General features: G+C 43.2%; 1 protein-coding gene across 2 annotated transcripts in view; it reads left to right on the forward strand.

Annotated features, from left to right (window-relative positions):
* Positions 1-427: 427 nt before the first annotated feature.
* ndp (norrin cystine knot growth factor NDP) overlaps positions 428-24,944 on the forward strand; it is a 33,701-nt gene continuing 9,184 nt past the window's right edge. Inside the window, exons 1-2 of one of the 2 annotated variants that reach the window (XM_061723267.1) lie at positions 428-558; positions 24,224-24,678. In XM_061723267.1, coding sequence (XP_061579251.1) covers positions 24,472-24,678 — 207 coding nt within the window. In that variant the 5' untranslated portion in view covers positions 428-558; positions 24,224-24,471. Of the gene's footprint in view, positions 559-1,354; positions 1,378-24,223; positions 24,679-24,944 lie in introns of those variants that run through there. The other variant, XM_061723269.1, reaches the window with a different exon arrangement.

Genomic DNA, 24,944 nt, shown 5'->3' on the forward strand with positions numbered 1-24,944 from the left:
CACGGAGGGAACTGTGTGAACAGAAAGGACACCGGGCCCAGTTGTTTTTGCGTAAACTAAACCTGCTAACAGTTTTATAACCCTGACCTCGTAAAACTGGCTGCAGCTTTTGGTCAGCGCTCCCCCTGATGGGGTGAGCGGGGCCTTCCAGGCCTGGAATTCCCATTTGCCGGCGCGGAGCGTGTCGGTGCGTCAGCTGCCGTGATTGTGAGCGAGACGGGGAGAGAGAAAGGGGCTGCGTGTGATATACGACTGCTGTGTCACCATCCACATGTGACGGCCGCGCTCACGGGCTGAGCATCCAGGCGGCCGCCTCGTTCTGGTGATTTCCCTGTTAAAGAAGAAGTGAGGGGGTGTGTGGGACGGAAGAGAGGGAGAGGGAGAGGGAGAGGGAGAGGGAGGAGGTGAGAGCGAGACAGAGGGAGGAGAGAGTAGCGCTGTGTGTGAGAGAGAGGTAGAAACAAGAGGAGCTGGCTGGGAAACAATAGAAGAACAAATCCAGTGTTGCGTGCAGGATCTCAGCCTCGTCTCCCCAGCCGTCTCTCCCCGCCGCTGAAGGTAGGACAACCTCAATCCTCATCCTCAATGTCACATACCTGGAGGAGGACGCCCGCAAGCTGCCTCTCTTCTCTTCACATCCAACACATCTACTGCATTCCCTCAGAGTTGCAGACTCCGTCATGCATGGCTGTACTTCTGCAGAGTTTGAGCTCAGGTGCACATTCTTCTGCCCCTGCTTAGCGTGAGTCCAGAACCGGCGAGTGGTTTCGATTACGCCATGTGTAATAGGGTGTTTGTGTTGGGGCCCGTGGCTCTGCTAATCAGGCACTGACAGTGCGCTCGTAAGGCGCGCGTGTGCGGCGGATACGCGCTTTATAGGTTTCTTATGTCCGTAGCGGAGCGGAGGGCTGGCTTGACCTGTTGCTATGGAGCCCAGGGCGGCCGACTTAGAAGGAGACGATGACAGGTACGGCCGACTCTGTGGTAGGTCTGCGGAGGAGGAGGAGGAGGAGGAGGAGGAGGAGGAGACGGGTTACACTAAGAAGAGGAGGTGTTTGTGGGCGAGTGAGGGAGAGAGAAGGTGTTTAGATGAAGGATGAAGTGATGTGGCGGACACGAAGAGCAAGGAAGAGAAACATCCGAGAGTCAGAGCGGGACACGATAAATAGAAGAAACAGAATGAAACTGAGATGTGTGAGAGAGGTGGAGAGGAGGAGGGTTCGGAGGAGGTGAGAGCGACCCAAGAGGGGAAGAGAAAGACACATTCCTCTCAACTTCCAGTGACACCAGATGAGAAACAGTTTGTGCGGTCAGAAAAAGTTTGTCGAGTCCTCGTCTCAAACTTAATCCCTCCTTTGAAGCAGAAAGGCAGCGAAGGTGAGTAGGAGGTGTGTTTGAGGCGCCGCGGCCGGCCAGGTGCAGATAGGGCTGCGACGCTCTGGCAGAGCGGCGCACGCTTCATTTTCACGTCTAACCTCTCGTGTTTCATATTCTCACACGTGCATCCAAACACGCGCGCACACGGGGGCCTGTTGTGAAAGTATTTACTCGGACGGTGTCGAGGCTCCGGCAGGCAGTTCGCAATGTCTCACCGCCGTAGGAATGTGCTTCTGACAAATGGATGCCCTGCACGAGCCGCGGGTCTGCCGAGAAGATCCCCAGCGCCGCCCTGCCCGCCGAACCCGGTCCAGGGTGATAAAACAAACACGCCCACGACTTCAGCTGATCCACTTTCACACCGTGCTCGTAGCCTCCAGCGCTGACATTCCCCGAGCCCCCCCTTCTCTCTGATGAGGATCTGAGGTGTATGTATACGTTGAGCCAAGAAGATTAGGTGGGGGGGGGGGGTCTGTTATTATCCAAGCAACCTCACACACTGCAGCAGCGAGGAAGAGGAACGAATGTGACAATATCCGGACAGATTTGTCCTCTACGTCTCTCCGACGCTCCCTGTGTCGCTGGTGTTTCTGAGAAGCCTTAATTACCCGGCTCACTCTGCTGCGGCTCACGTGGCCGCCCGGCATTGGCCGCGCACGGTTCTCAAATCCACAGTGTTTGCCTTATCTTCGCTGAGGGGGATATATTTAGTGAGGAGCTTAGCTTTTAGGAGGCCGGTGCGTGGAGGGTGTGTGTGTGAGAGGAAGTCTGTGCATGTGTGTGTGTGTTTGGGGTGCTGGCGTCAGTGGACAGGGGAAGAGCTTGGCACTCTGCATGCCAAACTGCGAGTGTGTTTGTGCATACACTCTGTGTGTGTGTGTGTGTGTGTGTGTGTGGCTGGAGGACAGGTCTGTATAACCCCCCTCCAGCTCTGCGCTTCAGTCAGGAATCTGCCCTTTAGTTTATTAAAAGCTGGTGAAACAATGGAGGGGGTGAGGCTGGGGATGAGAGGGCAGGTGGGGAGGTGAGCAGAAAATCATGACGTAAACTCTGGGCACGGCGAGCCACCGGAGCTAATCAGGGGAGAGTGCGATGAGGAAGCTGGAAAGACGAAGGGAGGGAGATAGAGTCAGTAACACGGCCCCTCTACCCCCACACTACCTGTCACGTCGCCCCGGTGCCTCATCCTCCTCATCCTCCTCTTCCTCCTCCTCCGGTTCCCCTTCACGCACCTGTTTTGTCAGCACATGCAGAGGGTTCCTCTGCAGACCCGTGTCCTCGGCCGCTCCAGTCACGCTCATCGCCTCACATCCTTACTCCACGTCCACACATGTGTGAGAACAAAGCCCATAAGTTTGGTGGGCAGAAAGTATTTATATGAGCCCCCCGCTGGGAGGAAGAGAAGAACACCACGGACTGAGAGATCCTGTCCTACACAACATATGGCAGGACAGACGGGGGGCGCCATGCTGGCACGCACCACAACAGTTATTCACATTATACACTTTTTCTCTCTTTTTTGATGCTTCTTTGTGTCTTCATGTCAAAGAGAAAATGTTGGAGCCGCGTCAAACGCTTGTGTCATCAAGTTCATCTGCGTTAGAGGTTCTGACTCGCTGAAACCACAGGCAGTGATTGTTTTATCTATTTTTGCTCTGATGATCCGGGCCGGGTTCACTTTGGCTTTTGCTGTTTTCAGACGGGCCTGGTTCTGATCTCGTTACGAAGGATCTGTGGAGGACCCAAACGCAGGAGATGAATCAAACAAAGTCCTTTAAAAAGTGCTGCATTGCAGGAAAAGCAGAACAAAAACTGAAAACAACCACTATAGAGAGGGAAAAGTGAACAGCGGGCCGGGTCATGAGAACAAGTCGGGCTGGTGAGGGGACTGCTCAGAGGGGAACGGAGGGAAAGTTTCTACTCACTCAAACATTTAGGAATGAGCATTGACGTCCACGCCGTAGCAAAAGCATGTGTCATGCAGGCTCTTCTTCGTAGCTGGCTGATCCCACCGCACCGGCTTATACCTGTTAGATGTTAGATCATCGCCGCCTTGCAGAGACTTTTCTTTTTTGTTTATATATATTTATATATATATATATATATATATATATATATATATATATATATATATATATATATATATATATATATATATATATATATATATATATATATATATATATATATATATATATATAAATCATGCAAAATAATAAATAAATATATATATATATATATATATATATATATATATATATATATATATATATATATATATATATATATATATATATATATATATATATATATATATATATATATATATATATTTATTTATTATTTTGCATGATTTACCCAAGGATCACAGGGAGAACATGCAGCATCCACAGCGTCCCCGGTGAGAATTGAACCCAGGACCTTCTAGCTGTGAGGCAGCAACCAGCTGCGACACTGCTGGGTTGCAGACCACCAAAAATATGAAGCCCCTTTATTGAGCACGATTCTGACATTAGAAGTGTGGATTTGGAGCCTGATTTGATACCTTGGTTGTGAGAATGCAATCGTGCATCAAACTGTCCAATAAACTGAGCAGCAGCAAACCTGAAGCAGATTCCTGTGTTGGCGACGTCTCCAGTTAAACAGTTGGATACGGTGGAATCAAAAACACGTCTTAATCCTTCTCTAACAAAGTTGTCCAGCGTTTCAGGTCCTGAAAGTAAAAAATTCACTTTCTATAGTTTCTTTTACTTTCAGGAGCTGCACTGGAGTTAAATGCGTTGTCAGTCTGAGCTCTCAGCGTGATTGAGTCGTCACCATTCAGTCAGAGTTGACTCTTGGTTTCAGAGTTAGTTTGAGATGTCAGCGAAAGTCTCCCTAGATTCAGAAATTATTTTCCACGGGTCCACACACTCCAATTCCTCAGACAGATGTGCTAAATATGAATATTCACATGCGCACATCCGCCAGCGCGGCGTGGGTCAGGGTGGGCAGCCTGTTTCCCACCATAACTCCAGAGAGAAACATCACAATATCTACAGGACTTCATCTTAAAGTCATCTTTCAAAATCTCATAACTCTCCAAATCCAGAAGCTTTCTAGCAGAGGGATGATGGTATGTGAGGAGGGGTTTCACTGCGCTTATGTGGCTCTGCTCTCCAGATATGCTAAAGCCACGCTGGATGTTTTCACATGTACTGAGCGCTTCATAAATGGTTTGCCCGTCGGCGGTGCTGTAAAGGTTGCTTCTGCAAATACACGTGGAATTTACTTAATTTGATTTGCTCCAAGAACGATCATATGACTTTTAATAAGCAGTCAAATGCAGACCTGCATATTGGTTACACAAAATGCATGCTGTCTAATCATGTCTGCCTATAGGCATCCAGCTTTGGCGCTCTAATACGTTTTTGAGTACCTGGACCTCCACATCTGTCGCTTAAAGAGAAAGATCGCCTTGGGGTTTTTAGATATTGCTTAGCCAAATAATTGAATTTGTAATTTGTTTCAGGTAAAGCTGAGCCAAAGGACAGACAGACTGTGATAGAGCGGTTCCACATAACTGGGACGCAAAGCACGTTAGAAGCTGAAACAACTTCATATTTGCTAAATGACTGTTCGGTTACAGCTTTGTAACCATGACTTTGCATGTCAAGTCCATAATTCTTTGGATGAATGTCTTAACTGGACTGTTTCTTTTCCTCTCTATCATCATCATCTGGTGGGAAAGTTGACTTTTCGTCGGAGACACGCTAACCCAGCGGGCAAAACAGGATATCTGGCATTTTGTGTTTCTGAAAAGCACAAATAACCTGGACCGAAGAGCCCTCTCTCAATAAATGATTTCCGTTTAGCACTGGATGTGTTGCATTAGTAGCCTCGTTAATCTTTACAGCGGCGGCTTATATTATGGACGTGATTATTCACTGTACGAGTTGAAGATGTTCATTTGGATGTTTAATTTATAGGAAGAAGGAAAACAAGGCAGCTATGAAACACTCATTTTAATCAAGAGCTAAACATTCTGGCTTTGTAAAAACAACTAAAATCAAATAAAATGGTTGTAATTAATGCTAATTAACCTTTTCAGATCAGATAAAAGAACAAAGCAAAAGTATATGCAATCACTCAATCATGAGTAGAAAAAAAAAGAAGAAAAGATGAAATTGTGAACCAGAAAAAGAAGAAAGACAGTTAGTACTTTGTTGCAGCTCCTCTGGCTGTTCGGACAGCTGGAACCCCACTAATGGAAAACAGTCACCGGTCCGGCTCCAACTGCCCCGTATAGGGGTTTGCGGTGCGGGGACTCGTCGTGGATTCTCTCCATTAATTTCCAGTCGGGTCAGGATCTGGACAGTTGGGGTGACACGTCGCAGAGCGCACGTGACGTTCCACGCTCTTTTCCCTGTGCAGAGACACAGAGAAATCCTGACGGTGACTTCATCATCACCAAAGCTTCGCTCCAGCGATGGAACCAGGAAACTGTCCTCTACCGTCCGTGCACACCCAGGTCAGCAGCGACCGTGGAAATGGGCTGTTTTTCTTCAAGCAGTCATTTTTTGATTATTTTTACGATGTTGGAGCTTCATTTTTCTTGTCCAGTCCAGGTTCTTAATTCTCCACTAAATCCCTCTCTGCCTCTCCTCAACCCGCTGGAACCTTTTTCTTCTTTCCTTTCTCATATTTAGGTACATTAACTGGCATGGAAAACCATTTGCTGACCCTGCCTTTTGGGGATCACTGGAGTATTATTTAATTAAATCAGCCAGGTACAATCTCTCAGATCTGCAAGTATTTATTTTAACTGTATACTCATTTTTTATTTAAACTTGTGCAGTGTGTTTTAGAAAGGCAGATGACAAGGTCGCTGTATAATTTCCCAAACTTTATCTGAGCATTGCCCTGTGTTGGACTGTGACCTGTCCGAACTCACAACAGGGTTTTCTCATTCTTTCTGTAAGTGATGAGGCTTCGAACCACTTCAATAATTATGTGACGGGATAAAAGGACAACCACCTGTGTTGTCCTGAAAATGATGCCACCATGGCGGCTCATCAGTCCCTTCACTTGTGGGAAACGCTGCACCATCGTTCGATCTTTTCTGGCTCAAATACAGCTTCTCTTTTTTCACCAACACAATAATCGTAATAATCTCACTACGCCGAGTAGATACCAGTGGAAACGACCCATATCTGTTAATGTGGCTGCAGCTGATAAAGGCAAAAACCTCAGCTGTTGACACATTAAATGAAATGTGTGAATGTCTATAGGGAGCTAAAGTATCTCCTATTCAAAAAAGGTCCAAGGGGGGCAAAGTAGTATATTATCTCAATCCTGAACAAGTACGTAAATACCTAAACCTAACAAAAAGAAGCTCTGACATGGAGTGGAGAAGAGACTGGAAGAGTGAAGAAATAAATAAGAAGTGTATTCTCTCTCTATTTTTGAACGTCTATCTCCATGATCATGATGACAGTCTCCTGGCTGTTGCAGATCATGTTACTACAAGGCACGTTTTTGCTTTTTGGCTTTTGAACTTGCATCATTTATTAAAAGTGCAGAAACGGGCCGCTCGGTGGCGCAGTGGGTTAAGCAGCAGCTCATATACTGAGGCTACAGTCCTCCTGCAGCGGTCGCAGGTTCGAATCCCAGCCTGCGCACCTTTGCTGCATGTCATCCCCGATCTCTTTCTCTACCCCTTTCCTATCTGCAGCTTGAATAAAGGGCCACTACTAGAGCCCAAAAAAATCTTTAAAAAAAAAAAAAAAAGTGCAGAAACATTAAAGACACTCTACGTAGCATTGCCACCTGTGACCACATGGGGGCACATCGACCTGCTACGCTGACAGTAGGGCCTGTAACAATACACTCTTTTTGTCTTTGTAAACACTGACTACGTTTACATGCAGTCAAAATTCGGTTTATTGCTAATATTCCGGTTACTGAAACATTCAGAATATTCTGTTTACATGCGTGATCAAACAGGGTTATCCCTGTTTACATGGTAATTAATCATTCGGGATTATCTGGATCAAACCAGCGACGCGCGGAGAACGTGATGACGCAATTAGCGTCATTTCCGCTTCTTCTTCCTGTATCCAAATTCAAAACAAATGCTGCTTTGCGCAACTTTTCGCTCACCTTCTTGTAAATCTCGCTATCCCCGTACTTTCGTCTACAAATGCAGAAATGTTCATATCCTTCATTACATTTATGAAGTGATTAGTCTGCTCACTCCAAAAGTGTGCTGTGGTCTTGCGTTTCGCCGTGTTTATAAGAACTTCCTGGACTCAAAAGACCACGATTCCTTGTGAACATGGCCGTGCAAATTCGGGTTATTGCCAATATTCGGGTTTTAAAAGGGTTATTGACTGCATGGAAACGCAGTAAATGATGACGTCTGGCAACAGAAGTATGGCGGAGCTAAACAGCTTGTCAACTATGCAAGAGGATTATCAACTAAAGATGGCGAACGTTAGCTTAACAAGTTGACTTTTAACAAATGGTGTCCGACTTCTAGATCGGTGTTCTGACCACAGATATACCACAGTGACCACATATATATATCTACCTATTTAACCGAGAAACCGATCGTGTACATTAGAGAGAAATTACTAGCATATAAATCACTGGATGCATATGGACACGTTCTCTGTGGCCACGTACATAAACACAGATGACACAAAACCAGGACTACTAGAGTCCAATGATGCCTCGCCTGCAAAAATAATAATAATAACACAAAGATGTTTGTTTTGCCTAGCAAGCCACCAGCCAAATCTAACGCCAGCTCATCAAACCGTATACGCAACAACCAGACATGTTAATGCTGGGAACCGTTTGTTAAAAGCCTGATAACCAGTTGCTGCCTCGTCTTTCAGTCAACACGACCTCCGTTGCCTGGATGCGCGGTTAACATGACAGGCTGAAAATACTCTATACTGGTCTATACCGGTCTATACCGGTCTATACCGGTCTATACCGGTCTATACCGGTCTATACTGGTCTATACTGGTCTATACCGGTCTATACTGGTCTATACTGGTCTATATGGGTCTATACTGGTCTATACTGGTCTATACTGGTCTATATGGGTCTATACTGGTCTATACTGGTCTATACTGGTCTATATGGGTCTATACTGGTCTATACCGGTCTATACGGGTCTATACTGGTCTATACTGGTCTATACTGGTCTATACGGGTCTATACTGGTCTATACTGGTCTATACTGCACTGATGAACACGGACGGTCCGGCACCTTCTGTGCTACCTCTTTATCCCCCTAGAGATGCACTTTGTTGTCTCTTTGATTAGTTTTCTTGTAATATGCTGCCCCCAGGTGGTCAGGAGTGGTAATGCCGCCTACAGCGTCTGAAATTTTACACCGAAAAAAAAAAAGACAAATTCAGAACTGACACTGAGAATCTACTCGTAAACTTGACAGGTTAATTTTCCAGTTGAGTCAGGTTCATAAAGCATTTTAAACTTTCTCGTGGGACTTCATTCATCATGTCAAACCCCGGATTTTAGAAGAACCGTGTATCCTATCCAACGAAGCCTCTCAGGACTACTTGTTTTGGGCAATTTTCATAACTAATTCAGCACATCCCCCCGTTATCCCCGGCCCCCTGAGGAACTGATTGCCCTCTCTCTCCATTCGTCGCTGGAACAATATAATTCAACAAACCTGTCTGATGCAACAAGTCTCACCACTTTTTTGTGTTGTGTTACCTTTTGTAGGAAAAAAAATAAGTTGAAAAAGAAAAAAAAACAAAATACTCCCTTCTAATCAAGAGGAAAATAAGTTTGTTGATGGTGGATTACTGGATGAAGGTTGGCCTTGCAGCAGTTTTTCCCGTGAAATTGTTTACTTTAATGGAGGTGAAATTTCATGGGTAATTCAGAATGAATGACTTGTTGTATTTTGTGGAGCTCCGCTGCCAATATAGCGGTGCTTTATAATAAAAACAGCAAGGGCCCAAGGTGACACAGTGAGTTTGGATCCAACTCTCTTCCCAAACACAATTACTGTAATTTAGACCTCCACATCTGCAACAGACTGGTACGAGTGCTTGGAGTTGATGGGTCTCGGGGATAAATGAGGAGTTGAGGGAAAAGAACTGAAAGGAGGACTGGCTCGTGGAGGAAAATTACGCACTGTTAGGTTAAACACAACGAGGATTTGATTTTATAAATTGTATCGGGGGGGGAAAAATGGATTGAAAACAATGTTTTGAATTGATGATGGGGGGAAGATTACAAAGATGGCTCTAGGAAATATACGGGCCGGTTTGCTGGTCGTTGTACTTGGACCTGAAGGGGCAAGTGGAGCGGTCGAGGATATCCAGCTGCTTTTTGTAGACTGTCAGGACTCCATAAATCTGAGCAGGACAGGTGAGGGTGAACTCAGGGAGACCGATCCCGCTGACCTTGTTTGCTTGGGCTCTAACCTGCCCGGATACACATGGGTACGAGTAATGAATTCAGTCGTGCAGTCACATTCTCTCCCTTTATTATCCTAAAAGCCCCCATTATCTGAAACGGCTGCCATTCATAGCTGTGTATTGATGTCACCAGCTTTCAGAGCTCCGGCCCTCGCAGGCGAAAGAAGCAGTAATTATGATGTGTAGTCACCTTGTGCTGAGGGTTGCCCCCCCCCGCTTCGGTGCAGTTACTGCTCGGCCGTCTTGGCCGGAGGCGTAACAGGCAGACGACAATCAATAGAAAGCCATCTCAGCTGAGCATAAAAAGGTGGGAACGTCTGCTCCTCATGTGTAATTGTTAATCAGAGAGGACACAGCTGGCCGCGGACCAATATTACAATATTCCTGATGAAGGAAAGTTTATTTTGCTTGTCCTTGTATTTACTGGTCAGACTGCCGCTGTCAGTATCAGTGATTGCTTTCCTTCGTGGTGAGGTGGAGATCTGTTGTCTGGTTAACGAAAACACATGTTCCACAGGCAACCGTGATTTACAAGGAAATACCTGGGATGTTTTCCTGGTGTTACCACAACCACAGTTGCATTGTCCTCTTTGATTTGAAGTGATTTTATTTGCTTTCAGTTTACAAAACCCATTTACAGTCACACATGCTTTTTCTCAACTGCAAAACAGTGGAATAACTGAAGGCAGCGGTTGTCGGGCCGCAAACGTTTAACATCCCAAACGTTCAAATTCTTTACACGTGTGGATTTGTGGGAAATTTCCACAATAAACTTTAATGTGCGAATCTTTTCTCCCCTCACGGGGCCATGCGATGACAACTGCTCTATATCTTACAAGGTAAATCTAATCAGTCAGGCCAGCCTGAATTCAGTTTTAATTAAGTTCTTTCAAAACTTCTCAACTGTCTTTAATGTAAAGATCTGGATCTATACGCTGGGTGATTGTGCTGAATTTCACACAGGAATCAATCACAGTTAAAGTCTACATATGTAACATCATGGCTCCTCAGTAAGTGAGAATAAACTGCAGGAGATGCGGGGCTGTCCAGAGTTGACCTTTTTATTTATTTATTTGTCATCGTAAAGTCTTCTCTGACATGAATAATGTTACATTTATGTAGCTCATGTCGGAAAATATTGTTTTGTTAATGTTCTCCGTGGCTCCATTTCAACATGGCTGCAAAAGTGATGGCGAGCGTGCGTGATAAGTTCCCGTTCGTGCCAGAACGGACTGTAAATCAAATGGGCTATAATAACAAAGCCCCCGCAGAGTCTCAGTTTTCTCACAACATCATGACAAAGTTCATATTCAGGATGTCAAACCTGCACTATTTATTTAGCACACAAAGGTGGTGGATGGAAGCAGCTGAAAATACCGCTTTTCTTTTACATGCTTAAGTTTATTGAACGGCCAGTGTCGTATTTATGAGGGTTTACCAACAACTGCAATAAGCAGTTACTGATACTTCCCTTGATGACATGTTAAAGTCACTTCTGTTTGTCTGAGAGGCAGCAGAAATACACAAAACTTTGTACAGAACAAAACTCTGTCTTTATAGAGTTAAAGTTATTTTTTTTGTAATATGTTGTTTTGCAATGATAATGCTTATTAAGCGGAGAAAGACGGTGTTAGAGCTTCTGTGAGCAGCTGGAAGCTGATAGTAAATAATCAGAGAGCAGAAGCTGCAGCTTAATTGATTCTTAAAAAAAAAAAAAATTCTCATTCATTTAGCTTGGACCAAAATAAATAAATAAACTTGGTCCAGCTCGTTATCATAGGTATCACAGGTAAACCCGCAAAGTTGAGTTAAGACCAAGGGGCCACATCCGGCTTGTTTAGCTGTCATCGTCAGAAAAAGATGAAAACCCACAGTTCCTGGAATGGTTCCATAAATCAGTCGATTTCCATGGACCCTAATGTTAAAATAGATTTATTTGTCACTGTATCAGGACACAATGAAATTACAACTGCCCAGTCCAGTAGTATTAAAAAAAAATAAGACAAAGAGACTAACATACATGACGAAGCCAAGACACAAGACTTTACAGAGAGCAGGATAAGGTGTTAAGTGGCAGTATTGCACTAAGTATAAAGAAGTTATGAATAAGTTGAGTTTGAATTTGCACTTATAGGGAGTATATTGCATCACTTTGAGGTAGAAACAAGCACATTTACAGCCTGTTGCAACCGCTTGGTCTCCATGGATAGGTTTCACATCCATAACTGTACAGGAGTGAATTTTGATGTTTCTCATCCAGGAAAGTTGTATGAAACCAAACATTTCTGGATAAACAACAACTTGTAGTTTTTTTGTTGTTGTTTTATTTTGTTTTTGGGGGGATTTTTTTAACGATAGCTGCATTTTTATTCATGGTGTCAAACAGCCAGCTGTCGAACTATTAACACTTTTGGTGAACTTACCTTCTGAGCTGTAATCAGTCTTATTTTAAATGCAATGTTGGTTGTTGTGCTATTAATAGCACTGACAGACCGCGGAGACCTTCTCTGTGTTGGTCTGGAAGGGTCCAGGGCCGAAGCTTAGCGAAACAGCTGAAAGCAGCTACTTTTGCCTCCCGTCAAAGTCTGCTGGTGAGGGCTAGCTGGAGGACAACCAGGACAACCAGGACAACCGGGCCGACGGGCTGCCGTTGCTGCAGCTCGGTCCTCCAGTCGAGCCAGCTTCACCTCCAGATCATTCCAGGTTAGACCACTGACCATCAGACAACCGACTGCACTCAGCATCACTCTCAGGACAGAGAGAGAGAAAGTCGAGTTATTGCCTTAGTCCGACTAGTCGACGTTTTGAGAGCCAGTTATACACCTTAGCCGGACTGTAGTCGATCTGAAATGGAGTTTTTTAAATTGAGCTGTTAGAGCCAGATAATTTGGTTCTAATTCGAGCTATTCCAGCATGTAAATGCAAACCACAAGCCATTGACTGGCCTGGGACTCTCCCTGACAGATGTAACTAGGCTGCGGAAGCAGGAATATCAGTCACGACATGACAACTCAGTAGCAGAAGAAGAAGAGGAAGACTTTGCATGCATCTTAATCAGGCTTAGTGTGTGCAAAATGTACAGAGCTGCTGCATCGTTGGGGTCCATATCTCCTTGTGTTGTTGTCCTCTTTCTACGTCTGATTGAAATCTGTTTACTAATTGTTCCAAATAACCGGCAGAATGCCACTGCGAAAGGGCGTATTGACCAAATAAGCAGGTTCCTGTGAAACTTGATCAAGTCCTGTTACCAGCTCTGGGGGCACTCATTTTTAGATGTTGATTTGGTTGCAGCATCTGAAATGAGGACAGACAGATTCAGTCAGAATGAACGTAACGTAAAGTTTGTTACAATGAGCTAAGCTAAAACTGAGTTGTGGTAAATATGGTTTTCACGGCAAGCTTAAGCCAGAACAAGAACAGACCCAACTGCAGAACTCAGTCAACAAAAGTGGTTACTGGAGCGGTGAGGGATGGATGTTTGGGTCCAGAGCTGGGTGGAATAGTCTCTGTGGAGACCAGCACTGGGAGGAGGTAGATCTGCTGGCGGTGATGGGTGATGCATGAGCTGACACAGGGTTAGCAGGCAGTAGTTGTGTGGCTGTGGCTGGTGCTGGGAGAGGATCCAACCAGGGAGTGAGAGCAGATCCAGAAATAGAGCACATGAGGAACAAGACTTCCAGAAATCCACACACTGTAGGACAGAGGAAAACACAAAGATTATACACAAACAAACTGCTGAGAGCACCGGGACACAAAACTCGGCCTGATTACCACTGGGTTGGTATAACGATCGGGCAAAGACCGGCTCTCCTGCTGCTCCTTAAGCAGGAATGTTTGACGAGTCTTGAGGATGACCAGGTGACGGCTCTGCCTGGGACCTGAGGATCCTGCTCCGCCCAACCTGCAACTCAGAAGGAACACACCTCCACAGCCAGCAGGACCATGACATGGCAGCGGTCCAACCAGTACCTGGCTTGTTCGTTTTGGCCATTTACCCATTTTTGGATCCACTCGGGTTGGATGTCATGAGCTCCTGCCAATGTGGTGTCATCCAGAACCCCAAATATTTGGTTTCAAACTGTTTTTTCAGACAACATTTAGGTAACTTCACAAAGGGTTTATCCAGTTTTTACAGTCTTAAGCATCTAAATCAGAAATAACACTTTAGTGGTGGTGTTTTGTTTTCTCTCTTGCACAGATATCTCTAGGATACCCTTAATATGTTTAGCCAGCTGTTATAAAACCTTTACAAGCATTTTTCTCTGTTTCATGGTAACTGCTCTTTGCCATTGCAGAGAAACACGTAGGATTTGTATCGTAAGGTCATACCCCTTTCAGACAGAGGGGAGATAATTTAGCTTTATGCTGGTGTACCTTAATGTGTCCTAAATGCTAAAGCGGGCAGCGCTCATGAGTCAATAACCCCCTTCGTGTGATTAATGGCCTTACATTGAACCATGATGAGACTGAAACATGTTATGACCAAATGGACTGGTAACTTAAAGGCAATATTGCTGCAATGTAACATACAAAAACCCCGACTAAAATCCACAAGAACATTCATTCAGAGACGCGATAACTTTGTCGTAAAATATGGCGAAAAACTGGAAATGACAACTAAATCAAGAAAGTACTTGCTGTGACCTTAATGTGGGGATTTATAATAAAATTGTTCAAATTCTGTGCAAAAAAGTCACATAAAGAAGCAAATACCAAGTGATTTATACATTTGAATCCCCTTTGGGAAAAAAAAAGTCATTACATCAGTGATCCTGATTACTTATTGAGCAGTGGGCGAGACTTCCTCATGGGGCAACAGATGTCAGTAAGCTCCACAGCTGCTCCAGGAAAAGCTACCGACCTGCAGTACGTTCACCGCTGGATTGGATTTGTTCCACTTGCTAACACTGCATAAAGCTCTGGTTGGATTCTTTCCCTGACTGTCTTGACTCAAAGGACAGATAGCAGTGGATAAGAGAGATGGACATGTTTCGATACGTGCATCGAGTCCGTTGTCAAATCCTGCAGCTTCTACGAGCAACTTAAAAATGACGAGGCAGGTTACAGGAGCACCCAGCTGACTGAGGGTCTGAAGGATCCTGTATGGTATAAATATGTTTGAGTGTCGGCTGGATGTCCGGTTCTTTCAGACTGCAGTCAGAAAATGATACAGAAAAGCACTTGTAATGTTGTAAAGCTTGTCATCGCTGAGGACGGCTGTAAGCTGAAACGCGTCCGATTCTCTGCTGTGCAGTGATTTAACTATGCATTAAAAGTTTTGTACTTACAGTGAGTGCTGTCGGATTTTGATTTTTTGAAATGTTGTAAAGCTGCCACCTTCAGTTGCCATCCTATTTACTCATGCAAAGCAATGCCAGCATTGGGGCGATACGGTCGTCCCAACGTCCAAAACGTTTTGATCTCCATCACTTTCAGAAAACTGCTGGAAGTCTCTCAATTTTTGTCAAATATGTCCTAGGTACGGAAAATACATGACCTCTCTCTCTCTTCTGAGGCACTAATTTAGTACTTAACTTTACTCAATCGCCACAAGATGTGCGACAATATGCAAATTATGGGGCCCCCTAAGTATGGTATATATCCTTAAAAGACACTCAGTGCGGTAACATACACATCTAAATCAAGCTATTGGCAACAATTTAGCAACGGATTAAACTGTAAGTTCAGAAAAAATCAAAGTATACGTGCCGAGAAGACAATCGATTATTGAGTGAGTTGCGTTCAACTCCGTGATGATAGGTGGCGCCACACGCATTTTTGCGCTGGCATTCTTCCGTTTAGTTCTTTGTTGTTCTTTGCTAGCTCGGCTAAGCGTGGGTTGCGTATACATGCCGGAATAACTCGGATTATGACACATTATCCGGCACTAATAGCTCGATCTCAAGAGCTTCAGTTTGGTTTGACTACAGCTCGACTAAGGTGTATACATGGCTTTTAATTATTCAGTATTGGTTGGATTAAGATGCATATAAACGTACTGATTGTTTATATCAGAACATGTTCATGCTTGACTTGAAAACCCCCTTTAAAAAAATTAATGAAGGTAGAAATACGTATGCCCACTTCTTTGGTTGTCCCTACACTACCAGGGCTTTAGTTTGGCCGTAGGATGCATATGAGTTTTTATTTCTTTTCGAGGTCTTCAACAGACTTCTAGAGACAACTTTTGTTGTATTAGACGCTATATAAATAAAATTGAATTGAATTGACAGCTGCTGAAACCTAGGGTCGTCAACTTTCAAGTAAGCCCGTGGTCACAAAGCTACTGTATGAAAGCTGATATAGATTTGGCTATGCTATTCCCTCTCTTAGATTTGGAGGACAAATTTGACAACACCTCGTTAATTTATGGCTGATTTGTTGGACTGACTGTTTTCGTGGAGCTTGCCAAAGTGAGGTCATAGTGAAAACAGCCAACATGGTTATTTATATGAGCTGTTAGAGTGCCCAGATGTCTGCTTCTAAAATACTAGTGTCCTTTTTTTGTCTCGTTGTTTAGAGCAGTATTACTTTACCTTATCGCACGTTACCAACATAACCGCAACACTGAAGTTATTTGGTAAAACTGCTTCCTCTCTTGTATTCTACTCCAGGTCTGAAGGTATTGGCTCATCGTATCTCTGTTTTATAGACTTTAACTTTGGCTTTATAACATCTCCAGAGGTCAAATAAATATTCGTAGATAAAAATGTGTAGTGACAAACTAACTCGTAGGCTTGGAGAATATTAGAAGGGTTTTAAATCACGCACTAGATGGTTCTGCAAGATCAACAACGCCACGTAGCAGCTAACAGAAAAACACATGATCGAATGTGACTTCAGAAGACGAACAAAGTAACCCTGTTTTGGTTTATCGCGACATGTAACGAAGGCACAGTTACAGCCAGTTATTTCTTTGCTGCAAAATCAGGTTAGTGACATTACTGTGCATTCGATCACTCTCGTACTGACATTCTGGTCAGGTCAGCTGTGTTATTTGTTTGGTGAGTGGTTCTTGTTTTGCGCTACAGCGTAATGGAGACGTGTAGGCTGACAGGGCTGACGAGGATGTTGCACGTGTTAGGCAGGGTTACCCTGAATCCCCGCTGATGGAACCACACCTATTGCCTCAGACCAAGAAGGTTCCTAGTTCATCTCCCCGCAGGAGATTTTTCTGTATGGTCCAGTAGAGTTTCTCCAGGTACTCCAGAGTCCAAAAACATGCATGTCCAGTTAATTGATTTTAAATTGCCCACAGGAGTGAATGTGTGTGGTTGTTTGTCCAGATGTGGCCCTGTTATGGACTGGCGACCTGTCCAGGGTGTACCTGAGTAGAGCTCAAATAGTAACCCTGCACTGGAATAAGTGGGTATTGGTAATGGATGAATGGAGACTGCAGATTCTGATTGATCGGAAGCCGTATAATAAACCTACTGACACCAACATAAATAATCAATTGCAACAAGCTTCAAATCAAGACATACAACATAGTCTTGGGAGGAAACTCAGGCTCAAAAGCGGGTTTAAGGCAAGGCATGTTTATTTCTATAGCACAATTCAACAATGATTCAAAAGTGCTTTACAAAGACATTCAAACATAAATAAAAAGCATGATTTAAAATATAAGAAAATTCAAGAAATTAATTTAAAGGTATTGTGACATCATTTTTAACATGCTTTTAACACTATTAAAAGTCTTGGCCAACATCCCTCAAATGTGTCTAAAAGAGTGTAACAAGAAAAACTTCACTCTAGTACTCTTTTCCTGGCTTTTTATTACAGTGTTTTTTTGCGCCGTGAAAAATGCTTCCTTTCCCCCCTTTCCTGTCAATCATTGCTCCGCTCCTCCTCCAAACCTCCTCCTCCTCCAGCCATACGCTCAGCGGCGTCGGAGCGACAGGCGAAGCATGCACGGAAAAGCAGGAGGGCGAACCACAGCAAACAATCATAAAAATAAAGGCATGCAAGCAGCACTGTCCCCTTATCTTAAGTCCAGTCAGTGGCCGTGGGTCTTCTTAGCAGTTTTCCTCCGGTGATTAGAACAAAAGAGGCTCTAAACCGCTCCGTGTTAAGCCTCATTTATGGTTCCGCGTTAAATCGACGCAGATCTTACGCCGTAGGTTTCAGCGTATGGCGCGCGTCGCCGCGTAACCCTACGCCGTAGGCTCTGCGTCGGTGTAACGCGGAACCATAAATCAGCCTTTATGGTGCGCTGGAGAAGAGAGGAGGCAGGGAGCTGGGTGGAGGGGGCGGTGATTTAGCGGATCGTTACGTAACGATCCGCCACCAAACCACATGCGCCGTTTTTGCACAGTTATGCGGAAAATCCCAGAAAGCACACAATACACTGAATGTTAAAAGTTCGTTGTTTTTTGGGTGTAATTGATGTCAAGACACCCAACAAAACACAAAAAATCAAGAAAAATGTGTTTTTCATGTCACAATCCCTTTAAGAAAAAATAAGAACAATAAATGAAATCAGATAAAATCAGTAGTTAGAATAGGCTTAAGTTTTGAAAAGTACCAGTGCATACTGTACATAGGGCATTACTCAAACGTAGCTGAAAACATGTTTCTTCAACCTGGATTTAAATAATCTGATCTGAGGCTTTGTGTGAGTTTGTTCCAGACACGTGGAGCATAGAAGCTGAACGCAAGCTGGTTCTGTTTCTGGAAACTGATAAAAACCAGATCCAGATGACCTGACTGGTCTGGAAGGTTCATAATGGGTCAGAATGCCACTGATATATTCTGGACCATTCAGAGCTTTATAGACCAGCATCAGAACTTTAAAGTCTGTCCTCTGACGGACAGACAGCCAGTGTAAAGACTTCAGATCTGGACTGATGTGGTCCACGTTGTTGGTCTCAGTGAGGACTCGAAGTTCTGAATGAGCTACAGTTTACTAACTGACTTTTTAGGTAAACATGTAAAGATGATGTTACAATAATCAAGCTACTAAAGATGAATGCATGGCCTAGTTTTTCCAGGTCCTGCTGAGACATCAGTTCTTTTACCCTTGATATATTCTTATGGTGATAGTCAGCTGACTTTGTTTTTGCCTTGATGTGATCTTACGAATTTAGGTCTGAGTCCATTACTACATCCAGATTTCTGTCCTGGTTGTTGGTTTTTAGGTGTATAGATTGAAGCTCTGTGGTGACCTGTAATTGTTTCTCTTTGGCTTCAAAGACAGTTTCCTCAGTTTTGTTTTTGTGTAACTGGAGAAAGTTGCGGCACATCCGGTATTTAATCTCCTCAATGTATTTATCAAGAGCCTGTACGGGGTCTCGGTCTCCTGGGGACATTGTAATATATATCTGTGTGTCATCTGCATAGCTATGGTAGTTTATTGGTTGTTCTTTATAATCTGTGCCAGTGGGAGCGTGTAGATGTTAAACAGAAGAGGTCCCAACATGGAACCTTGGGGAACTCCACATGTGATTATTGTCTGCTCAGATGTAAAGTTACCTATTGACACAAAGTACTTCCTGTTCTCTAAGTATGTTTTGAAACAGTTTAGTAGAGGTCCAGAAAGACCCTCCGAGTTCCCCAGTCGTTTGAGTAAAGTATTGTGATCAACTGTATCAAATGCAGCTCTGAGATCCAGTAAAACCAAGACTGACATGTTTTCACTGGCTGCATTCAGACATATGCCATTTAATATGTCATTAAACACTTGGGTCAGAGCAGACTCTGTGCTGTGGTGCTGTCTAACACTTGACTGGAAGGCAGTTATTTTGTGTTAAAAAGTTATTGTTGAAAAATTGCTTTTTCAGGGATCTTACTTAGAAATGGGCGATTTGAGATGAGTCTGCAGTTGTTCATTTGTCAAGATTGTCCTTTCTCAGAAGAGGTTCAATTACAGCTGTTTTAGTGGTTCTGGAAACACACCTGACATTAAAGACAAGTTCATGATTTGTAACAGCTCTGACTCCAAAATCTTTGAGACCTTTTTGAAAAAAACTGTTGGCAGGATGTCTAAACAGGAAGAGGAGAAGTTCAGCCGATGTAAGACGTCCTCCAGGTCTTTGCTGTTAATGTCTTGAACATGTCATGTGTAGTGTTTTCACTAAATTTAAAAGGCATTTTGAAGGCTTTTTGACCTAATATATAAGATGTTAGAATTTCAAAAAGAAGAGGATCAAAATATGTTATTTTGAAATGTTTTTTACGGATCATTTCAATAAGTTTTGCTTTTTGTCTTGCCCGTGTTAAGTTAGATGACCGCCCGTCATCTGTCTGATGTCAGTGTACATTCACCACCGTATACTACCCAGTTTACTTCGTCAAACTCGAATTTCTTTGCAAACCTCTCAGCTTGGTTTGTTATTTATGTTCTGGCCCTGTTAACCAGCCCGTTTGGACATATAGTTGTATTTTTGGCAACTCTGGGGGAGGTAAACAGCAGATGTCATGTCAGTGTCCCTTAAATATTAATTTAGCTGTTCCTCCCAGTGGAACCATGTAGAAGCAGGGGTAGATACATGAATCTTTTCTTTATTTGGTCTATTCTGGCCTCAACCTCTCTCCTTCACTCTGTCTTGTTTGGGTGATCCATGAGTGATGTGGTCTTATACACTGGCGCGATCCTCAATGACTGGAGTGTGTGATTCCTAAGACAAACACATGAATGATCTTGATGATGATACCAGCAGCAGAGATGAGGATAACAATGATCGCTGTAGGGCTGGCAGCGCTGGAGGTGCTGATGGGTGCTGGCTGTTTACTAGAAGACGAGCCGCCTGCTATGTAAACCCTGTAGCACATGTTCAACAGACGAGTGAAACATCTCTGGGAGTATTTATTTTAACAGTCCAAATGATAGTTCTATTTCTCTCAGGAGGAATGTTAACATTAAATGATTCCCCTTAGAAAGAAAAACACAGGGCTTAAAATGAGAAGTGCTGAAAAGAAGAGGATGGAGAAGACAGACAGATTTCTAGATGCTTGAAACTACAATATAAACAGCATGGTCGAGGTCATAATCGAAATACTGTATTTTGCGCACTATAAGGCGCACTTAAAATCCTTAATTTTTCTCATAAACTGGTAGTGTATGAATTTTGTTGTACTTACTGACCTCAAACCAGTTATATGTGGTACACTGCACTCAAAAACCTGTCAACAAGTTTTAGTGACTTTGGTAGTGTTGAAGCCGCTCCGCTTGATTGATAGTCGGACTGTTCAGCTGACACATTAAAGTCAGTCCTTGGTTGGATACGGGTTGCAACATCAGACTTACTATAATTACACGTCAACCCAACGTCAGGTTATTAGTGTAAACCCAATTTTCAAATCTATATCATAATCCAGTTATAATCAAATGTTGTTCCAACCTCACACTAACTTCAAGTTTCTGCTATCGCTGGCAACGATGAACCAATCAGAGAATAGGACGTAGTACGACACTAACCTCCTCCACTTTTTATTTGTGTCTTTGTGGAAGATGAATGATTAAATGTGAGAGTATTTTTCTGTATTAGAACGATATTCTGAGTTATTGTGAATGAGTTGAATAAAGTTCGACTTACCAGACGGTTTTGTTTCGCTTTATATATGTTTTATCATCCGCCTTATAACCCGGTGCGCCTAATGGTCCACAAGATACGGTATGCAAAAATTGTTTTAAGACATGTAAACAACAGTATAAAATTTTGTTGGAGTTTTCGTGGCATTTTGCAAAACCAAATGGTCCACACATATAGTAGTTTTTAACTTTTTTTAGGAGAAAAACAAGTCTAAAACACAAATAAATAGCACTTAAAGTAGAAGCTAGATGTGAAGCTTTTGCAAAATTAGGAGAAACAAAAAAGAAAGGTATATAATATAGTAAGCTCAACAAACTCCTCTTCAATGATTTTGCATTAAGTTGTTAAGGTACATCATAATAGGCGTTAGTTTTTGTTTTAGCTGGGCAGATTCCCGGCCGGGCAGCAACACAGTTTATGGACATGACGTGTAAACTCAGAATATTAAATTGATATTCTTTAAACGGAGTATCTTCATATTTAGAATGGGGTCAATAACTAGATTATTGCTGTCCTTGAAAATGTAATCAAATCATTGGAGAACTAAACATCATTTTATACTGTATTCAGGGTACAGAGCCCAGAAAATGAACTTAGAAATTGAGCCCCATTACTGGTTTGAAATTTCTTTGTGTGTTTGTTTTGTATTAAAATAGATGGCATCTGATAGAATAATAAATACTTTCTCACATGCAAAAATACACCTACACTGCACTTTGACAATTTAATAAGGTCTGGAACGGTAGATCAGACTATGGCAGGGATGTTGATTAGCAGAGTAATTGACATTGTTTTTCTTTTTGTTAAAAACATCTGGCTCCTGATGCATGATCGTTATTAATGATGTGCAAAAATCTCAGGGTCAAAAACCTGGATACTCGCCTGGCAACCAGCTCAGCCTCAATTGTAGGGAGTGTTTAAAATATATAATAAATGCTAATAAAAAGATAAATACCAGATATCTTGGACCTACATTGTATTACACACGCCAGGCTACAACTCACAAATACGTATGTGAACATTAACAGTCATAAATGGATTTACTCAGTAGTTTGTTTGTTTTTTACAGCTGATAAAGTTTGAATGAATGCAGCTTGCAGGCCCCTCCCCCTCCCTATCTGCTGTGCTTCAGCTCTGGTGGTAAACTCCTATGATGTCAACTTTTGAAGAGGCAGTGATTAACACGAGTAAGAGACACTTCCAGGATCTTCCTGGATGATTTAAAGGTTATGGAACAGCAATTATCTATTTGCAAGATGAAGATTTCTGTGTCGTAGCAGCCGATCCAGCTGCACCACATTCTTCAGCTGAAAAGTCTTAAAAAAAAAGTGAGCCAAACCTAAAGAACACATTGATCCATTTTCCCCCAAAACAATAGGCCTTACAAGCTGCTTAATAGGCTCCAGGTTTAGTTTCACTTTTGGGTTTGGCCCCCTTGCTTTTGAAGAGAGAAGCTGCTGCTGGAGCTCAACACCCAGAGGTTATCTTGGGTCAGCTATTGGGTCTTCAGCTAAGGCACCGTTTTATTTTTCAATTAATTTATTTCATAGATTGTTTTGTGTACGGAGTAGTAACATCACAGTACACTGTACAGATGCCGATCTTTGCATGGCATGCACTGTTTGTTTAATCTCACTAGACTTAAAAGTTTGAAAGCTAAGGAAATTATGAAGAGGTAAACATACAACAAAGTGCCATATTGAAAAAGTTAGCACACTTAAAGTCATGGATGTTTATGAATTACCAGGAATGGAAACAATATGACCCAAATACCAGCACACTTGTTGCTTGGTATTTTTACCTAAATTGTGCATAGTTTCCGTGTCCAGGCACAGCTTCACAACAAACAATTAATTACTGCACTAAATCATAGAAAATATGACATAAACCGTCTCGGTCACTACGATGTCAGCGTCTGCAGCGTACTTTTAATGTTGAGTATTTACTGCATTTAGAGAGGATGGATGGATGGATGGATGGATGGATGGATGGATGGATGGATGGATGGATGGATGGATGGATGGATGGATGGATGGATGGATGGATGGATGGACGGACGGACGGACGGACGGACGGATGGATGGATGGATGGATGGCCATACATGTGGGTAACTGCAAAAGGATAAAACAAGTTTCTGTATTCAAGAACTAAAAGAGCAAATGAAGGACTTTCAAGTGAAGAGGTCAACAACAATAATGTTTGTTGTTGCCTTTTTTTAAAGATGTCTTTAAGCCGTCAACCATGCCATTGTGCTCCCCTCTCACCCCCTGACCTCACACACCCGCACGGTGGGATAATTGACAACACATTGCCTTTTAGCAAGCCAGCCTCAGCCGGCACCAAGTTCCCTCCTAACACAAACCCTATTGTCAGGAGGACCATAAAAAAAGGAAGTTGGGGGAAAAAGAGTGAAATTAAAAAAATAAAAACAAAAATGCTAATACCTGTGAAAATATGCTGTGGGACTGGCAGAGGGTTGGGAGTCATGAGAGGCTTTTTGAGCGAGCAATTCACTTTAATGAAAAAGTCTTTCCTGTGGAGAGGAAAGGGTCTTGCTGCAGGCTGTTTGTGCATAGCTTAAGTTTCTCCTCTGTAATAAAAGCACTAGGACTTATGTGTGTTGTGTGTGTGTCCATTGTGTGGGTGTTGACCGGGTTGCCTGGAGTACAGGAGACAATACAGGCTGCCAGGTTTGGAAAGGCTCAAACTGAATAAAAACTCTCAGAAACGCTTTCTTGAGGTAGCTTCGTTCGCTTCACACACCCTATACTATGACAAATCGAGAAAACATACAACCACCACACACAGTTTAGTTTCTTGTATTGACTCTTTCAATTTAGCCCTCCATTTTCCTCTTCTTCTTCCAGAGTAAGATGGATTGAGAAGACGGGGGATGGAGCAGCCTGACGAAGCGACCTTCCTGCCTCTTTCCTCCCGCCAGCTTCTTGACTCGGAGCCTCCGCTGTATGAACGAGAACAAGAAGAGGCTTGACGATCCTCCCGCTTGAGTGAAACTCGAGAATCCAACGTGGCTGATTAGGAAGCGTGACCAGGAAACAGCGCTGTGACGTGTTGGGCATCCCGTGGGGATCAGGAGCCTCAGGGTGTCCCGATCATGAAACCGCCGGTGTCCGTGGGTCCCCCGTCTGGCCTCCTGCTGGTCCTGATGTGCTGCCCCCTGCTGGGCCTGGTCCAGTCTGCCAGCAGCAACAAGGCCAGCGATAACACACACGCGCACCTGAGCGACCCCGACCCCGAGCGCTGCATGAGGCACCACTTCGTTGAGACCATCACACACCCAATTTACAAATGCAACTCCAAGGTAACCACAGAAATAAACCCACACAAATATCTAATACAAAAATTGCCTTTGCTTAGTTTTTTCTGTTTTTGTAGTTAAATTAATGTTTAATTCATTTCCCTTCCCGAATTAGTAAAGTATGAATCCAAGATATGTAATGTTTTTTTTTCCTATTCATTTTATTTCATTGATGGAGGCAGGTTGGAACAGTGACACCCTCTGTATTTTTTTATGTATTTGCATAAATATAATAATATTCTGATATTATATTATTCAACTAGAACCTC

This window comes from Cololabis saira, chromosome 6 (assembly GCF_033807715.1).
Source record: "Cololabis saira isolate AMF1-May2022 chromosome 6, fColSai1.1, whole genome shotgun sequence".
Taxonomy (NCBI): Eukaryota; Metazoa; Chordata; class Actinopteri; order Beloniformes; family Belonidae; genus Cololabis; species Cololabis saira.